Below are 20,346 nucleotides of genomic sequence, written 5' to 3'. Positions count from 1 at the left end.
CAGATTTGGCTGAAATGAAGGTAAGTTGCAATTAGGTTGGTTTCAAGTTGGGAACCTTTAACTTGCCCACACTTAGCAAATGTACAACTTGACCTAATCACTGGTTGGATTGAGTTGAGTTTGGATGAACTAGACCAAAGTTTCACCCTGTCCTATTAATGTTGTGTAAAATTTTATGTTAATGATAGATTTAACTTTTGCTAATTAACATGTTTAATGAAAAAGATCCAATTTGGTGTTTTCTTGGAATATATGATATAGTGGTCTGCCGAGTTTCGGTCTCATACCAACAGGAATTTAGTTCGGTATGCATAGTGCACTTTATCAATGGGAAAAATTCTATAATCAGTTGGGACCTATTTGAATAATCCTATTGAATCTTCAGGATTGGAAATAAGATTTCTAGGATTACAGAAATGAGGCTTGGCCCAGCCCACGATAACTAAATCTTTCCTAGTCCATTCCTACAAAGAGAAAAAAAAAGACTTGCTAAAGTTTTTTTCTTCTTCGTATATGATTTGGACCAGTCTACTTCAAAACTATTCTTGGATATTTTATGAATACAAACCTAGCCCCGTCTGTAGCCTATAATCCTACTGGTTATAGTTGTCTAATCCACGAATTCTCACTACAAAAGAAAGGATATGTCCCGACGCTTTGTTTGGTCTTTACCAACGCTTTTAAGCGTCGGTAAATTTCCTGCCAATGCCCCCCAAAGCGTGGGTAAGACGTCGGACAGGTGGGGGTGGGCTCAGTTTACCATGTATGCCGACGCTTTTAAGCGTCATTCATCTGCGAGGTAACCGACGTTTAAAAGCGTCAGCCAACTTCGACCGACGCTTCAAACGGTGGGTTTCTGTCGGACTAGGCTGACGCTTAAAAGCGTCGGTTTATGGGTTTTTGCCCGATGCTATAAAGCGTCGTTAAAGGCGTGCCAGATTCTGTAGCACTTGCTATTGCCGATGCTTAAAAGCGTCGGCAATATGAATTTTTTTAAAAAAAAAATCGTAAAAGCAATTTTTAATACTCTGTATACATTAAATTCCAACAAAACAAATACACTAAATCACATAGATAACAAAATGCACGTCATAAACAAGAACTTTTCATTCAAAATATTCATATTATCATATTTGATTACAGTGTACTTCAAAAATACACTAAAAACATACGTCTCAAATTCCTAAGTAAACAACCTACGATGTATCAAGGGTCGACGACATCATCATCTCACGAGTAGATGAAGTATCAGCAACCTACAAGAAAAAAAATACTTTAGAAATTAAGAATACGAAAGTCATCACGCTCATACAAGAATACATTATAATTACGTAAAATATTCATATAGATTTTGTTATGTACCGGAGGAGCAAATCTCTGCAAAAAAGATGAAATATGGTCAAGCTGATCCTGCAAAGATTGTATCTTCAACTCTTGGCTCTGCTTCAACTCCGCCATATCAGTCATATTACTCTGCCTCATCTCCTCTATCCTTGTCTCATATGACTGCTTTATCTGTGCCATCTCTGTCTTCAAACTACAAACCTCTGCAGTGCTAGTACCTTGTCTGGCATCTTGGGTATATCGGCTCACTGCAGACAGCTGAGTGGGGTAACTCCGACACCGTAACCCCTCACGCGACCATAACGTTCTGGGCCCATCAATTCGGCATAGACCTGAGCCTCGATGCGACTGGTCACGTCGGATGATGATGACTCCCCGACGCGCTTTGAAATAAGAGTTGTAGCTCTTTCCTATATCTCTCTAAAAAAAAGGGTCACACTAATATTTTAAAAGAAGTAAAATTAATAAAAAAATTATGAACAAATAAAAAATGAATACATACAACTATATCTCTCGACTCGTCCCAGACAAAGCTGCCATCTCGGTGAGTGTGGGTCATCTTATAAAACTCTACCTCACCAAGCTTCCTTCCATGCTCTACTATCTACACATACGGAAAGTATATTGGCAAACTATATATCATGATACGTGCTATATGTTAGTAGAGTTTCAAATAGTCTCAAAAGAACTTACAAATTCATTTCTACATCTCGCATAACTCTTCGAGCCCGAAGTGTGAGGAACTGATTGAGATGCTCGTGCAGCTCTACCAATATTAGAATATGTCTGCCAAAATAAAAGCACACAGTATAATATGATTCAATGTATATATTTGCAATCTATATTAATAATAAAGAGAATATAAGATATTGAAACAATATACGTGACCTGTCCTCTTTAAGAAAATCAGTAGCGAACAAGCTTCCTCCACTGCTGAGGGTATACATCAGGAGGAGTCACACGAGCAACCTCTTCCTCTGTCATATCCTCGCGCTTGAAGTCTGTCTTTAATTTTGTTTTATATTCTTTTCATTTGCGGTTGAGGGACTTTAGCACCCAATCATGGCTCTCTGGAGGGAGTACAAACTTACCCTACAACAAGATACAGAATGTTATAATAATATTAAACTCAAAAGTAAAATTATGGTAGTAAGCAAATTAACATACAGGAGGTGTCAAATTAAAAAGAACAAATTCAATTCATTACATGTATAGGTCTAAGAAGCTCAACTTTATACGAAGGAAGCATGTCATTCCACTTCGTATAGTTGAGCGGACACAGCTGACCCTTGCGTGCAACCGATCCTAAAAAGCTTGATAGAAGGAAGACTTCCAGCTCTATTGATGGGCTGCCCCAATTCATTGCATCGGATGATGATCTTCTCACCTGGAGGAAGCTTCCACACATCCTTTGCTTGAGTGGGTCCCCGTCTCGTCCTCACCGTCCCTTGTCCATCTATTAAAATTAAATAAAATATGTCTTAAAAAGTTGAAGACAAATATGAACATAAAATATGAACTTTAAATCGAATTACCCTGGATCCGGAGCTCATCCTCTTGGCAATCAGCAAGAGGCTTGTGCTAAGATCTTGACTCGTGCTGCTGGTGCTCACATGGCTGCTAGGACTGCAGGGACTGATCAGAAGTAGATCCCACCTGAGAATGCTGGAACTCCACATCTCTAAATCGTCTCTCTCGAGGCATATTGTTACCTGGTATACACAAAAAAGAATCAATATTTGGTTAAATGATAAATTTATACTAAATAAAGTGCTAATAAAAGAGAACATTATAATTCATTCAACATATACATCATAAATTTTACTTACCATTATGAAACTACATTCTCATTCAACATCCATCCTATCCAAACTCGTTGGCGCATTTACTTCATCAGTTGGCCCAACATTATAAGGCATACACTGAGTATAAGTATCGTCGTCCTCCTCTTCCAACCCTTTTCCCATATCATACAAGTCTCTAGGTTTCATCTTAATAACAAGAGACCAATTTTTATCTTTTGAGCCAATGCCACTGAAAGGATACCAAATGCCCATGTTCATAAGTGTTGCAAAAAATGCATCTTAGTAGCAAATCTAAGGCATGCATTAGGACCCTCGGGATGCTATTTTGTCTGGATTGATTAAAAAATGTTACCAATTTTTCTTTACAAGCATAGTTTATCTGACGACACACTATATTGAAGTCCATGCATTGCTGCTTAGTATATTGATTGAACAAAATTCCAATATGATTTAATCTAATTTCTATCTTGACTTGCATGCAAACCAAATCACCTATCAAATTTGATCGAACTAGTAGCTTTCCAGATATTATATCTCCAGAATTCAATTGATGTTTTGAAGATAGAAATATCTTTACATAATTATAATTATTAAATTCAACAAAAATTTCAAAGAGTTAGCTCTTCACAAATGCAGGGTAAGCGTATGATGTGGTAAGGGTTTCTCCTTTGGCATCAATGGCATTACAATCAGTCTCTTAGGATGCACACAATAAATTATTTACAACCATAAGATGCATTACTAGAGTCACACAGTAACTTCTACAACATGGTGGAAGTAACATAGAGCATAAATACTACTCTGTGCACGACAGGATTTTATGTAATGACACAATTAGGCCGGAGATAATTGAATAACTCTTTACAGAAGTGTTCTCATGAATGAACAGTGGTAATATACACTCATATGTCAGAGTTTGATGCTCCTAGTTACCTTGCTTTGAAATTTCACATGTTCAAAAAACAAAGTAGGGCACGTACTTTTCCTCAAAAATTTATATATTTACTTGCACCTACAAGTGACATAATGTCGCTATTAAGATAGGATTCAAATATAATACCAGGGAGAAACAATTACAAAGGACAAAACTATTTATCCTACAAGGTAAAACAATATACAAAAAGGTATAGGTAGTATATCCAGCTACTTACTCGAGCCAAATATTTGAATTCTGGCCAGGCATTGGCCAGTGTGCGTCTGACTGAAAATGAACCAGTTACTCGTGTATTTAAATACTATTTTGAGTGCTGAGATTGTTGAATTTAATTCAGAAAAAAGGCGATCAAATGGTCACACTACTGAGATCTCATTGGTGCTGCCTATGATGTTTATATTTGGTATGATGTTTATACCTAAAAAAATAATTATATAGTCTTTTATATAAAGTGTAGAAATATAATTATTTAACTTTTTTAATATAAAGTCTATCTCGGAGAAAAGCTCTAACATAATTTTTTTTAATAGATTTTATGTTCCCATACAGAAATGTTCGGCAAAATTAGGAACAAAATTTCAGCATCTACCATTGTTCTAAATTTGCTACATACAAGTTATTCAGATTGGATTTTAAAGAAAGTCTTCGTCTCAGCATCTGGAGCTATATCTGGCCAAGAGTTGTTGTTACAAAGACAGAGCAATCACAAATGACTGTGAATCTGAATTGGGACTGGGCTTCTTGATCAAGATTTCTATGGTTCATAATACTCATGTTTCCTTCCTTTAATTAAAGGTTCTTGGGGAAGCTGGGGGGTTGGATTTGTTAACTGATCCTAGGCCTATTAATCTCCAAGGAGGAAAAAAGTCCCACATGATTCAGGCCGGAGAGTGTTGGGTTGATAAAAACGGTACTCAAATAGGCTTACAAGCCTATAAATCCAGTAGAAAATTTAGTCCAAATCTTGATAGATTATCTAAATAGGTTCTTAGGAGAACTGATTTGATATTCAATTTTTTAACTTAGCCAAATAGCAACAAAATAATAAAAAATAATAATTGTTCAATGTGCATCAAGGATCATACTTCTTAAGGTTGCCGCTCGATCGAGGTTTGAGGGCTGCTCGAACGGTGCCGGAGAGGAGGGAGGAGGAGGAGATCCTCGGGCGGAGGCAAAGCTAGAGAATCAGTAAAAAAAGAAAAAAACACCCACGAACAAGAAGAGGCGGAGAAGGAGGAGAACAAGCGAGAAGGAGGGAGAGGAGGGAGGAGGAGAAAAATACCTCAGGTGGAGGAGGTCGGGGTTGGTCGGTCAGCGCCGGAGAGGAGGGAGGAGGAGAGGAGGTTGGAGTCGGACAGTCGGCACCGGAGAGGAGGAAGACAGGTGGCTAGGGCAGCGCCGGAGAGAAGGAAGACGGAAGCTAGGGTAGTGCCGGAGAGGAGGAAGACGGAAGCCGGAGAGGAGAAATAAGGGGAGTAGCTAGGGCATAATGAGGGCTCGATCGGGGTCGGGCGCTGGGTTTTGAGGGTTTCTAGCCTTAGATGACGCTTATAAGCGTCATCTTTGATCGACGATTATACGCGTCGTGTTTACGTGATGCTTATAAGCATCGTCTTAGGCCAGGGACAACAATGACTCTTAAAAACGTCGTCCTAGGTCCAGTTCCCACGCTTTCCAGCAACGCTTTCGCTAGAGAACTATGACGACGCTTTTAAGCGTCGTCGATTCTTTCAAATTGCCAACGTTCTTCAAAAGCGTCGGCAAAATTTGGCGCGGCAGAAAATTTTACTGTAGTGTCTATAGGATTTTAACACAATCCTTTAGGAAAATCCAAGCATGCTCTTAGTATCAATAACAAACATCCTCGAATATTTACCTCATATAAAGGATCCCTTTTGATAAATGAAACATCATGCCTAAAGAAATTAGTATCACTAAGTTTTAGAAAATAGTATTCTAGGTTTGAATTCTACCCTCACTAAAATTTCAATTAAGCATCTTCCTATCCTAGTGCCAAGGAGGAAAAGAAAATTGAAAATTCCATGAATGAAGTTATAAGATCATTTTCAAACAGCCCTTCACGACCTGCAAAAAAAGGATCGCATGAAGCATCTATTTGAATCAAGTGCGCAACACCCAACTTTTTTAGCTTAAGAAAGTATCAGGCCTAGCCCATTTAACCGGCCCGAAGCTTATATTTCGGCATGATCTGAACAATGTGGCTCGGCCTTATGTTTAAATTAGGGCCCAAAGGCCTATTAAAATAAATAAATAAATAACAAGGGTTGGGGTATGGACTCCCGATGGGAGTCATTTTCCTCCTCAACTCCTTATGGGAGTTTGACATTGAGAGGGTTGAGAGGGTCTCGGGTGCTTGATCCAGGCCCTATTGCAACCTAACGTTCATTAAAAAGAGAAGCTTGCAGCCAAATGAAAGAAAAGCTCAATCTTCCTCATTTATTTGTAAGCAATTTATAAGTTCTGAAACTGTCCAGCAATTTGTACAGTTGCATGTAGTCTCATTGTAATGCACAGCCTTGAAAGATCTCCTCTCAGAGAAACTCAGTCTTGGATTATCCTTTCAAAGTAATAAAGCTAAATTTGTACTGTTTTATGGATTCCCATTGACAAATTACAAATACATAACTTGTTTAAAATGAAATCAGGACAAGAAAAAGAATCTCCCCAACTGGAGCAGAATTATAGTTTTGCCACGTCCTGTATGTCTGTCTTGAAGCTATAACACTACTGGAAAGCTCAAGGTTTAATTTCACTCAAAATTTAACCTTTTGAGGCTAAATCTATATTTTAAACACCAAAACGCTCAAGAGCCTACGTATAATTCCAAAAATCTTAAAAACCAAACACATTTCATACAGAACTAAACTTTACAGTCCAAAATAAAGTACATGTCAAATTCTCCTAGATAAAAAGTAGGAAATCCTTTGCTAGAAACACCAATAGAAAGTTTTTGTGTTTTTATATAGATCCGGAATCCATGAACAATTCGAGCGTATGAATTATTTATGAACATTTATGGAGATAGATATACCAAATAACATATTTGTTGATAGAATGGATTTAATGATACCCACACATTTATAGTGAGCAAATCAAGTGGTGGATCTCATAATCTTAAGTAGGTGAACCGTGGACTAAAATTATATTTGAGATGTCGATATAAGATTAACAACAATAAGAATAAGTTTTAAAAATAAACATCCAACATTATTTTGATGCGCATGCGACTATTCCTTCCTTTCTTTTAGACAAACTTTTTGCAAAAAATTTATTGATGTGACCTAAATCTAATCCATCTATCACGGGTCGATACATGGTAAATATTTTGAAAAGATTTGAATTCGAAAAATTTAAATTCTTGGTGGGTCCAAACAAGAAAGGAGATTACGACAGATTTGAATCTCCACACTCCTCTATATAAATAGGACAAAGGGATCCTAAGGGCACAAGGGGAGGAATGGCAAAAGGCTCTCAAGAAGAATTTCTCAAGTTCTCATGGCGAGAAGCCCCGAAAAAGAGGCTCCCAAGCTCTACTGGCGAGAGGCTCCCTCGGAAAGACTCTCAAACTCTCATGGCTGCCTCTGCACTCGACTTCTTTTCCATGGCTGTCCCAACATGATATCTCTTCTCTAGATGAGATAGGCATCCCTGGAGACCAAGATATGAGTCCTTAGAGACCGCCCTTCTCTGCCACCCAAGATCCGATGTTGTGCATACAGGATCAACTTTCTTAGAGATCAACATGCAAGTCCCTGGAGGCCACCCTTCCATGCCATCCAAGACATGAGTGTTGAGCACATGGGATGCACAACTGCTGACCAAAAGGCCAGCCAGAACCAGGCCGAGCTCCCAAGCCGAGTTCTCTAGGCCGAGTTTCCAGACAAGCTCATTAGATCAAGCATTCTAGGTTGAGTGCCAAAGCCGAGCAATATAGGACGCTAGCTATCATACCTAGCACTTCAAGCAAGCCAAGCTCCCATGTCAAGCACTCCATGTCGAGCACTTAGGCCAAGCCCCAAGATCGAGCACTTTAGTCCGAGCGCCCAGACCGAGCTCCCAAACCAAGCAACCAAGCTTTCATATCGAGCACTCCAAATCGAGCTTCTAAGCCAAGCTCTTTAGGCCAAGCTCCTAGGATGAGCGCTCCAAATCAAGCTTCCATGGCTAGCACTTCGGATTGAACTCCCATTTTGAGCACTCTAAGCTAAACACTCTTAGGCCAAACCTCCTACAGCCAAGCTCCCAATGGTCAAGCCTCTGATAGCTAAGTCTCCAATGGTTGAGCTACCAAAGGCTGAGGCCGAGCATTCCAGGCTAGGCAATCAAGGCCTAACAATTCACAAAAATTACTCTACTCTGATGCTTGTTATTATTTCTTTTCTTGCTATTTCTCATTGTTATTCCAAAATTCTGTGTAACTTAAGCATCGGAGGAGGCTTGGCCCACCTAGTGGGCCTTTCTCTTCTCTTTGTGTGCAGATCCGCGACTTTTAGCGGCAGATCAGCGCTCCACTTTCTACTATCATGGACCGAACAGATTGATCGACACCCTTTATACCTCCAAATCATCGGAATATGGTCGGACAAGATTTGAGCATCAATATTATGAATCATCATCTCCATGAGTGAAATTGTAATAACCCCAAAATATTTTTTTTATATAAAAAGGGATAGAATAGTCCTTTAAAATTGATATAAGGGTAAAATTGGAGGGAATCAAAAGATAATGGCATAGTTGTAGATACGTTGAAGTGGTAAGGGTAAAATTGGAAGGAATCAAAAGTTAATGGCATAACCGTAGATATGTTGAAGTGTTAGGGGCAAAATGGGAATTTAATAATATTAAAAAAAGGGTGAATAGTATCTTGATGTGATTTAATTGGAGGGTTTGAGCTGGCTTTTGGAATGAAACCGAGAGAAAGAGGGAGGGGGTTCTCAGGCGTGAAACAGAGAGGAAAGAAAGAAAGAAAAAGAGAAGAAGAAGAAGAAGAAAGAAGAAGATGAAGGGGATTCGAGGAGGAAAGAGATCCCGGTTGCACTTCCAGCTGAAGGGAAAAACGTAGATCTCCTTCCCCTCTACGCAAGGACCTCGATTTCCAAAAAGAAAAAGGTAAATGTCCATCCCTATCTAGTCTTTTGATAACATTAGGCTATACAAAGGGTGAATATAGTCTAGAGGGGTCGGATAAGGGTTGTAGAGGCGGTTAAAAGAGGAAGAATCGGATTTTGACAAATTTTTCCGGCACTACGGAAAAACTGTGTCGAAGTCCCAACTTCGGCGAATTATTTAGGGGGCCAAACGGCCTCCGATGATGATGCATGTTATCTCTTTGGAATCCTCTATGAGTGTAGAATGTTAGGTAAAAATTTCATCAAATTTGGAGTCCTAAAAGTGGATCAAAACCGGGATGAAGTAACCCACTGTCAGTTCGGGTTACTGTTCATCCGGGTGGAAAATAAGGGATTTCATGCCATAATAGGGTATTAAGCCTAGATTAGGCTAAGGGAGACCTTGTACTCGTGCAAGGGAGTCCCTAATACACATAAATGATGAGTTAATTAATAGAAAAAAAAAAAGAGAAAGAAAAGAAAAGATTTAGGGAACGGGGGAGTTGAATCAATTAAAGTCCCCTATATTATAATTGGCACGTAGATTATGGCCCTTGATACAAGACTAAATGTATTGTAAATGCATGTCACAGTTGGGCAAGAAGCTAGGGAACAAGAGGAAGAAGTTTCCCACTGCCTGCTGTAGATTTTTGGAGGCGTATCAGGGCTGTGCCGGATTGACAGGTGAGTGGGAGTCATGTACTTTGCACCATGAGCACATTCCTTATTCATTTTCATGAATGTTGCCAAGTGTGACTTGATTCCACCTGAGCTTATTGATTAATTGTTGTAGTAGATTCCTCTATAATCTTAATTCTCCATGCTTGATTATTCTGTACATGCATTTGAGGAAACATTGAGAGGAATTACGAGGGGTTGATGAGTAATCAAATTGATTCCGAATTGTGAAATGATTTCTTTTGTAAATTGATTTCATTTCCTCTATTTCAAAGACTAGTGAGTGGTAGTCTTGATTATACTCCTTTTTAGTTGAGTATTGGGAGGGTGCATTATGGCATTTATGCATGGCTTGGCAGTATCTGCAGGACACCTATAGTCGATGGGGGTTGAACATCGGCCTTTGTGCGCACATAGTAGCCTTCTGGGTGGGCGGAGCCCAGTCCCTTCCTAGGGGGGGACACGGCCCTAGGCGTAGGATCGGCCGGTCCTACGACTTATATTCTGCTTGCCGCCGGGCATAGTAAGACCCCGCGAGGTGCAGTATGGCTTTCCGTGGATGTAGAATTCCCGCGAGGTGCCGTTTAGTATGTAGATGTGAGATGGATTTCTGTTCTGGATACTGGCCAGCATTTACATGATCAGTGTGGTGTATTATCCTGCATATGCATGTGACAGTAGGGAGTTGTTGCTGGTTCGCCTGGGGCGTAAAACCCACCTCCCGACAGCTGTCTAGTGATGATTTACATATTGGTGTGGTGTCATATTCGATATATGCATATGGCAGTAGGGAGTTGTTGCTGGTTCGCCTGGGGCGTAAAACCCACCTCCCGATAGCTGTCTAGTGATGATTTCAGCATATTGACACCTGATTTGTATGTTCCAGCATTATGATCTGTTGAGCATATTCATGAGTAGCATATATGTTTACTTGATTATTCCATATATGCTTCAGATGAGTTGATATTGATTGTGGTGATATTGATGATTTACTCCATATTCTCTATGTTGAGATCATGTTCATCTTGTTATTGATCTTGAGATTTCATCTCGAGCCATGATTATATTCTGTCTCATGTGCATAGTACTCTCTACTCCACTCACTGAGTATTTATATACTCACTCCCCAGTTTGGTGTTTTTGATTGCAGGGCAGGTATTGTATAGAGAGGAGCAGGGTTAGAGATTGCCTGCTAGCTGTGCCGCTCCATAGTATAGTATAGTATAGTATAGTATAATGTAGATAGAGGTTTATTCCCTTTTGGTGTATTATAAACCTTCTGTTGTATTTAGTGTATAGTTACAGTCATAGATCCTGTTGTGGATATGGGTTTGACCATGGATAGAATGGGAACCAGATTTTTATACAGTTGAGTTATATGCCTGTGATGATGTATTGATATATATTGTCCAGGTTCGTTATGTGACAGGTTATGTGATTGCTGCTCTGACAGGTAGCGTTTTGTATGTAATGAGATAATCCTGACAGGTCACCATAGGAAAGGTGATCATTTTGTGCATGCATCATGCCAAAATTTTCAGAATTTATTGATGATTAATAGGTAGTAGGGTTCTACGTGGTGGCTGGTGGCCTTATGCCTACCCGCACCCTAGGACCGTCGCGGCGGCCCGCCGGGAACGGGGCGGGGGTCGTGACAGAGGTGGTATCAGAGCAAAGGTTAAGAAGAGTCATGTCAGAGCAATAGGGTGAGTCAGGATTAAGTATAGGATTATACTATGGAGCATAGGGTTTTTCTGTATGTTAATTTATGAGTCATTTACAATTCAGTAAAATATATTATGACTCAGTGTGTAATGACTGCCCTCTCTTTTTAACTCTTTTAGAGATATATAAAGAATACCTCCAAGGAGAGGACCTGCTCGTCCTGGAAAGAGGATGGAGCCAGATATAGCATTGGATGCGGGTTCTGCACATGTCGAGCCCCAAAGAGAAAAATCTCCTCCTGCTGATAGACGGAGGGTTAATGATCAAGGAGAGGTAGGAAGTAGAGATGCATTGATGGAACAGTTACTGGCGGAGAATCAGGCTCTGAGGGAGCAGATTGCTCGGGGGAAATCTCCTGCCCCGTCAGTAGTATCCATCCCACCTCCTGTAGTTGTGCCAAGAAGTTTGGCCAGGCGAGCTCTAGATGATGAGGGGATTACTGTACAGGAATTTCTGAGGCTCAGAACCCCAGAGTTTAAGGGGGAAGAAGGTGAAGATCCTCAGAGATTCCTGGAGGAGACTGAAAAGATGATACGGAGACTGCCCTGTTCTGATGCAAGGGCAATAGAACTTGTAGGGCTCACAATGAAAGAAGATGCCTGGGACTGGTACCAGAGGCATGTGGAGGACAGATTGTACAGTAGTAATCCTCCAACCTGGGAAGAGTTCAGGCAAGCAGTGATGGATGAGTTCTTGTCTCCAGCTGAGAGGCAAAATCGGGCTCTTCAGTTTGAGAGGCTGAAGCAGATGCCCGGAATGAGCGTATCTGAGTACGCTCGTGAGTTTACTAGATTGGGGAAGTATGCTCCTTACATCATCCCCACTGAAGCTGCCAGGATAGAAAGATTCAGGCGGGGCCTGATTTCCCCGCTTTATAATGCGGTGTTGGCAGTAGAGGTCCCCACCTTGTCTAGGCTGATAGATAAAGCAAAACAGTGGGAGACCAGAAACAAAGAGGAAAGAGCTGAAAGAGAACAGAGAAAAATGAATGTGGGGAAGGAGCAAAGCAGTAGAGGTAGATCTGAGGGAGTAGATCTCTCGGAGGGCCCGACGGAGCAGTCTGTACGCTCAGCTCCACCTGCCCCACGTAAGAGGAAGTGGAGGGAAAGAGGTCAATCACAAGATACTTTTCTACCATCAGTACCTCGTCCTCCAGTCACTATGGCTAGAACTGAATCTAGGTTCCAATCATGGCCAGTGTGTGGCATGTGTGGGAAGCAGCACCCTGGCAGATGCAGAATGGGTCAGGGAGTGTGCTACAGATGTGGACAGCCGGGTCATTTTGCCAGAGAATGCCCGCAGGGTGCCACCCAGCAGTTTGTGCCTTTAACATCCTACCCTTCTGTGCAGATGGACAGGCCTAGTAGTAGGGAGCCTGTAGGCAGAGGCAGAGGTCAAGCACAAACATCACAGCAGAGTGCTGGACCATCTCAACTGTCAGCTCCAGTAGGCAGAGGGCAAGGAAGAGTGTTCACGGTAAATCCACAGGAGGCACAGGCATCGAATGCAGCTATGACAGGTATACTCCTCATTGATGAGATTAAAGCTAGAGTGTTATTTGATTCTGGAGCTACCCATTCATTTGTATCCCCTTATTTTGCTAAAAAGTTAGCTAAGGATAAGATATTAATGCATATCCCCTTAGCTATTAGTACACCTGTAGGGGATAGTATAGAAGCGAAGTATGTATATCCTACCTATGTGGTAGAGATAGAAGGTAAAACACTCCCAATTTATTTGATTTCCAATACCACACCGAGCAGAATATGAAGAGCAGATACACTCACCCCTTTGAGTAATCAGGTAATTTACTCTTTTAAATTCGAGGACGAATTTTATATAAGGAGGGGAGGATGTAATAACCCCAAAATATTTTTTTTATATAAAAAGGGATAGAATAGTCCTTTAAAATTGATATAAGGGTAAAATTGGAAGGAATCAAAAGATAATGGCATAGTTGTAGATACGTTGAAGTGGTAAGGGTAAAATTGGAAGGAATCAAAAGTTAATGGCATAACCGTAGATATGTTGAAGTGTTAGGGGCAAAATGGGAATTTAATAATATTAAAAAAAGGGTGAATAGTATCTTGATGTGATTTAATTGGAGGGTTTGAGCTGGCTTTTGGAATGAAACCGAGAGAAAGAGGGAGGGGGTTCTCAGGCGTGAAACAGAGAGGAAAGAAAGAAAGAAAAAGAGAAGAAGAAGAAGAAGAAAGAAGAAGAGGAAGGGGATTCGAGGAGGAAAGAGATCCCGGTTGCACTTCCAGCTGAAGGGAAAAACGTAGATCTCCTTCCCCTCTACGCAAGGACCTCGATTTCCAAAAAGAAAAAGGTAAATGTCCATCCCTATCTAGTCTTTTGATAACATTAGGCTATACAAAGGGTGAATATAGTCTAGAGGGGTCGGATAAGGGTTGTAGAGGCGGTTAAAAGAGGAAGAATCGGATTTTGACAAATTTTTCCGGCACTACGGAAAAACTGTGTCGAAGTCCCAACTTCGGCGAATTATTTAGGGTGTCAAACGGCCTCCGATGATGATGCATGTTATCTCTTTGGAATCCTCTATGAGTGTAGAATGTTAGGTAAAAATTTTATCAAATTTGGAGTCCTAAAAGTGGATCAAAACCGGGATGAAGTAACCCACTGTCAGTTCGGGTTACTGTTCATCCGGGTGGAAAATAAGGGATTTCATGCCATAATAGGGTATTAAGCCTAGATTAGGCTAAGGGAGACCTTGTACTCGTGCAAGGGAGTCCCTAATACACATAAATGATGAGTTAATTAATAGAAAAAGAAAAAGAGAAAGAAAAGAAAAGATTTAGGGAACGGGGGAGTTGAATCAATTAAAGTCCCCTATATTATAATTGGCACGTAGATTATGGCCCTTGATACAAGACTAAATGTATTGTAAATGCATGTCACAGTTGGGCAAGAAGCTAGGGAACAAGAGGAAGAAGTTTCCCACTGCCTGCTGTACATTTTTGGAGGCGTATCAGGGCTGTGCCGGATTGACAGGTGAGTGGGAGTCATGTACTTTGCACCATGAGCACATTCCTTATTCATTTTCATGAATGTTGCCAAGTGTGACTTGATTCCACCTGAGCTTATTGATTAATTGTTGTAGTAGATTCCTCTATAATCTTAATTCTCCATGCTTGATTATTCTGTACATGCATTTGAGGAAACATTGAGAGGAATTACGAGGGGTTGATGAGTAATCAAATTGATTCCGAATTGTGAAATGATTTCTTTTGTAAATTGATTTCATTTCCTCTATTTCAAAGACTAGTGAGTGGTAGTCTTGATTATACTCCTTTTTAGTTGAGTATTGGGAGGGTGCATTATGGCATTTATGCATGGCTTGGCAGTATCTGCAGGACACCTATAGTCGATGGGGGTTGAACATCGGCCTTTGTGCGCACATAGTAGCCTTCTGGGTGGGCGGAGCCCAGTCCCTTCCTAGGGGGGGACACGGCCCTAGGCGTAGGATCGGCCGGTCCTACGACTTATATTCTGCTTGCCGCCGGGCATAGTAAGACCCCGCGAGGTGCAGTATGGCTTTCCGTGGATGTAGAATTCCCGCGAGGTGCCGTTTAGTATGTAGATGTGAGATGGATTTCTGTTCTGGATACTGGCCAGCATTTACATGATCAGTGTGGTGTATTATCCTGCATATGCATGTGACAGTAGGGAGTTGTTGCTGGTTCGCCTGGGGCGTAAAACCCACCTCCCGACAGCTGTCTAGTGATGATTTACATATTGGTGTGGTGTCATATTCGATATATGCATATGGCAGTAGGGAGTTGTTGCTGGTTCGCCTGGGGCGTAAAACCCACCTCCCGATAGCTGTCTAGTGATGATTTCAGCATATTGACACCTGATTTGTATGTTCCAGCATTATGATCTGTTGAGCATATTCATGAGTAGCATATATGTTTACTTGATTATTCCATATATGCTTCAGATGAGTTGATATTGATTGTGGTGATATTGATGATTTACTCCATATTCTCTATGTTGAGATCATGTTCATCTTGTTATTGATCTTGAGATTTCATCTCGAGCCATGATTATATTCTGTCTCATGTGCATAGTACTCTCTACTCCACTCACTGAGTATTTATATACTCACTCCCCAGTTTGGTGTTTTTGATTGCAGGGCAGGTATTGTATAGAGAGGAGCAGGGTTAGAGATTGCCTGCTAGCTGTGCCGCTCCATAGTATAGTATAGTATAGTATAGTATAATGTAGATAGAGGTTTATTCCCTTTTGGTGTATTATAAACCTTCTGTTGTATTTAGTGTATAGTTACAGTCATAGATCCTGTTGTGGATATGGGTTTGACCATGGATAGAATGGGAACCAGATTTTTATACAGTTGAGTTATATGCCTGTGATGATGTATTGATATATATTGTCCAGGTTCGTTATGTGACAGGTTATGTGATTGCTGCTCTGACAGGTAGCGTTTTGTATGTAATGAGATAATCCTGACAGGTCACCATAGGAAAGGTGATCATTTTGTGCATGCATCATGCCAAAATTTTCAGAATTTATTGATGATTAATAGGTAGTAGGGTTCTACGTGGTGGCTGGTGGCCTTATGCCTACCCGCACCCTAGGACCGTCGCGGCGGCCCGCCGGGAACGGGGCGGGGGTCGTGACAGAAATATATATCAAAAGGCAAAATTACATACTGTATATCCATAAAAATGGAGCCTAAGCATTTTTCTGAATGGAGGAACATGTTTGATAGTAGTTTTTCCTCTAAACTATATGTGATCTAGGAAGATTTGAAGAAACTTCAGAACAAGGATGCTTTGAAAGAATAGTATTACTAATTTCTATTGATGCTTTTGCTCAAATGCCTTTATGAGTAGTAGCAATCGATAATGTAATGGTACTCAGAAGGAAAATGTGGAAACTTTAACCTCACTCAGCCATAAACATACGCAACCAACCATGTCCATTTTTTTTGAAGCAGGTTAGTTAAATGAAAAAATCATGTGCATTAGATATAAATAAACACAAGTAGTATTACTTTTGTATTATCTGTTATCTTCTTACATTATTAAAAAAAAAAAAGACCTGTTATATTGCTAATCAATGATAAAGGATTAAAATATTTTAACGAAAGAGGTAAATAAAATGATAATGAAACCATAGAGGGGAACTTACACAATAAATTAGAATTGTATATATGTATATGTGTTACATAGGATTCTTCAAAGCTAGCTATAACCAACCGGACCTTAATATCCTTGTAGATAAGATACCTTTCTTAATTTCTGAACAACCACACAGTAGTAACCCCTATCTCTCTCTCTTTCTCACACACACAAAAGCAGCATATATACATCATTTTTTGGAGTCCCTTCCTTTAATACAGTATCTTTAGTTCAGATGAATACAATATACCTGCCTCAAAAGGTATTAGCTTCAAGCGCGCGCGCACACACACACGGAGAGAGAGAGAGAGAGAGAGAGAGATTGTATGGAGTTCATAAGAAGTCATGAGCCCATGATAGTAGCAACATACTATTATTAAACCATGGTCAGTAAGTACATAGGAAACGCTGCGGTATATTATACTCAGAGAGAGAGAGAGAGAGAGAGAGAGAGAGAGCGTCAAACCCCTCTTTATCATCTTAAACTACCTCCGTATTAACTTAACAAAAAGCATTATTCTAGAAACTAAGACAACGAGTGTCATGTCTAGATAAAGATATATAAAGCACTAACTGCACGCCAATACTATGACCTCATCATACTTCTAAAACCTCAGAGGCAATCATTAGGCCGCAGGTGCCACATCATCATCGTCGTCGTCGTCATCACCCTCGCCATTGTTTTCTCGGTAGACCCGATCATCAAATGCCACGTCCTGTGTCTCTCCAAAGACTAAACCACAGGGAGCCGACTTCTCATTAATGGTGACAACAGCCATTGCAGTGGAGGAGGAAAGTGGACAAAGGGAAAGAAAGAGCTGGTACTTTATTTGGGGTGAGGAGTGAAGCCGGACTTGGCTCTGTAATTTATACACTGGAAAAGGCTCCCGAGATCTTTGTCGATCGAGAGTGATGCCTTCCGCTTTCGGTGGGGTTGGGAGGAGGAACGTGGGGTAGGAGGTGGAGTGGTGAGCTCCTGTTCACACGTTTGTCCTAGGTGGCGGGTGGACCCCGCTATTTGGGGCGGAGCTCATGGGAGTGGGTCGCGGTCCACGGTCTCCACGTGGGTGAGGCGATCCATGCACGCTCTCGGCGCATGCGCTACGTGCCACGCTGGACCGTAGAGAGGAGTCTACTTAAAAAGGTAGTACGTACACGGGTCGTAGTATCTTTTGCGAGTAAGAAGGATTCCCCTACCTTCGCACGAATCCACCATTGGATGGCCCACGGCACAGATATCAAAGCTATAGGAAGTCCACCATTCATCCGCCTGCACAGCTCTCAAAGCGACGAGTAGATGATCCAACGGTGGATTCACGCGCAACATACAGCCCGTTGCCCTGTAGCTGACAAAAGAGTTGCTGGTGGGCCCAGCTATTCGTTGTCTCAAGGGGTGTGCAAAATATTGGACGAGAGAAAGCGGGCTGGCGAGCAGACGGTGTATTAGCTGCATGGATGCGGAAGTGTAGACTTTAAGAGGCGTGACGGCCATGTGATTTTAGTAGATGATTTCAATTTTGGTATGCACGCAGGTAGGTCAGATCGGTTCTTGATCCAACACGATACAAAGCCAACCTGTCAGATATATATGTATGTCGAATAGGTTTAGATTTTGCTGGATCAAATTGAATTTAATCATCAGATATGATCTTGACCAGGTTTGGATTTTGCTGCATCAAATTGGATTTGATCAGAGGTACACCCGGGCAGAGTTTGATTTCATAAGATACCTTGACCTGCAGTGCAACGGAAATGGGCTAAAGCTGGTTCATCTGGTTCATTTAGTGAGCATGACATGAGGTCTTTCAAGGCTTCCAGCTATTGTCCAAAATTTAGTGAGACTTTTGGAATCATCCGTACATAGTCATAAAGTTAATTTTATTTGAAATAATTATTAATTTATTTAAATTTAGATCTTTATTTGACCTGCTCGGGCGAGCCAGACCTAGCTCTATCTTGGCTTGTGTGGAGTGATTGATCATAACCCTATTTGATTTTGATGAGCTCAAAGCATCTGAGTATATCTCTTGTTTACTAATGAATTCAATTGAGTGTTTCAGTGAAAATCTTGTCTAAAGTGTTTCTAGACTTGGTTCATAATATTTTGGATAAGTTAAGAAGTCAGTTTGAACCAAAGTCTGAGACTCGAGTCGACTCCAGAGTATTACGAGTCGACTCCAAGCGTATCAGAATCACTGGCACGGGCTCGAGTCGACTCCGGACCATTACGAGTCGACTCCGACTGAGAACAGACAGACGAACAGAAGGACACAACTTAAAACCTGTCAGCGAGTCGACTCCTGAAGTGCGCGAGTCGACTCCGATGTTTACCGAGTCGACTCCGGAGTAGTATGAGTCGACTCCAAGGAGTTACAGACAGAAAAGTCAGAGAGCGAATTTCGACCCTGAGATTCGAGTCAACTCCTGTGGAACGCGAGTCGACTCCGATGGTTGGTAGGTCGACTCCAAAGAAAGCGAGAGTCAACTCTCAGTGGTTCACAAGGCAAAAGTCAGAGAGCAGTTTTCGGACTCTAAGATTCGAGTCGACTCCTGCAATGCGCGAGTCGACTCCGAGACAGCACGACCCCAAAAAGACAGAAGACCGATTTACTGTCTCTGAGAGCCGAGTCGACTCCCAGACAGCTCGAGTCGACTCCAAGGCAGCGCTACACCAAAAAGGCAAAAGGCTATGTTTCGGAAACTGAGAGCCGAGTCGACTCCGGGGAAGTTCGAGTCGACTCCAAGACTGGACGAGCCAAAAGATAGAAGATCGGGAGTTCGGGCTCTGAGCGCCGAGTCGACTCCCAGGATTGTCGAGTCGACTCGAGTGGGCCAAGTTGAAAATTAGCTCCATGGATTTCATGAGATGAGCCGACTCCGAAAATGCCAAGTCAGCTCCAGAAGTTGGCGAGTCGACTCCGGGTCAAGACGAGTCGACTCCCAGTCGAAGAGGCTACTTTAATTCAAATCCGGAACAGTTGCCGAGTCGACTCCAGAAAAGCATGAGTCGACTCCCGCTACAGCCGAGTCGACTCCTGATCGCGCGAGTCGACTCCGACCCCCAACGGACATATTGTCAGGTTGTGCAGAGTGTGCAGAACGGGCAGAAAAAGGTGTCTAACGGCTAGTTTCCGTGGGGGATGGCTTAAATAGCCACAGAGGACTGTAGCAAGGCAAAGAACTACCATTCCATTCAAAGAAATCAAGCATTCATTCTCTGCAAGTGGTTTTTCAACAAAAAGAGGGAAGAGCGCCATAACTCCATCCAACTACCTCTTCCCAAACATTGAAAGAGATCTCCTCCTGCATTCAAGTCGACCAGACATTCAAGAGGAGACCCGAAGTTCAAGAAGCCCTACTCTACTCCAACTCAAACGTGTTTGAGGGCTCTTAACTTCTCTCTAGTTTATATTGTTATTTATCTGCTTTTGAGAAGCTCTGTTTTTCTGTTTGTTGTCATTATTTCCATCTTGTCTTTGCTTGGTTCAATCGGGGGATTGAATCAAGGGTGTAGAGGTTGGTTGGTGAGCCGAGTGTAAAACCAACGTGTAAGGGTTCGATTG

The 20,346-nt window shown here is 41.5% G+C and overlaps 1 protein-coding gene and 1 long non-coding RNA gene across 2 annotated transcripts; both read left to right on the top strand.

The window, feature by feature from the left end:
* The first annotated feature begins 8,732 nt into the window (after positions 1-8,732).
* Positions 8,733-9,020, top strand: LOC149752791 (uncharacterized). The gene is made up of 2 exons (XR_016396373.1): positions 8,733-8,803; positions 8,863-9,020. It is a non-coding gene; the product is annotated as an uncharacterized LOC149752791 (long non-coding RNA).
* Positions 9,021-9,902: 882 nt separating this feature from the next.
* Positions 9,903-13,830, top strand: LOC149752790 (uncharacterized). Its single transcript, XM_089925275.1, has 2 exons — positions 9,903-13,537; positions 13,597-13,830. The coding sequence occupies exon 1, from the start codon at positions 11,787-11,789 to the stop codon at positions 13,383-13,385; it is 1,599 nt and encodes a 532-aa protein (XP_089781401.1). The 5' UTR covers positions 9,903-11,786; the 3' UTR covers positions 13,386-13,537; positions 13,597-13,830.
* The last annotated feature ends 6,516 nt before the right edge of the window (positions 13,831-20,346 follow it).

This window comes from Phoenix dactylifera, chromosome 9 (genome assembly GCF_051530095.1).
Source record: "Phoenix dactylifera cultivar Ajwa chromosome 9, Ajwa_hap1_PhDact_Kaust_v1.1, whole genome shotgun sequence".
Classification (NCBI taxonomy): domain Eukaryota; kingdom Viridiplantae; phylum Streptophyta; class Magnoliopsida; order Arecales; family Arecaceae; genus Phoenix; species Phoenix dactylifera.
The sequence above is the reverse complement of the archived record's forward strand: the minus strand, read 5'-3'. Positions and strand labels throughout refer to the sequence as shown.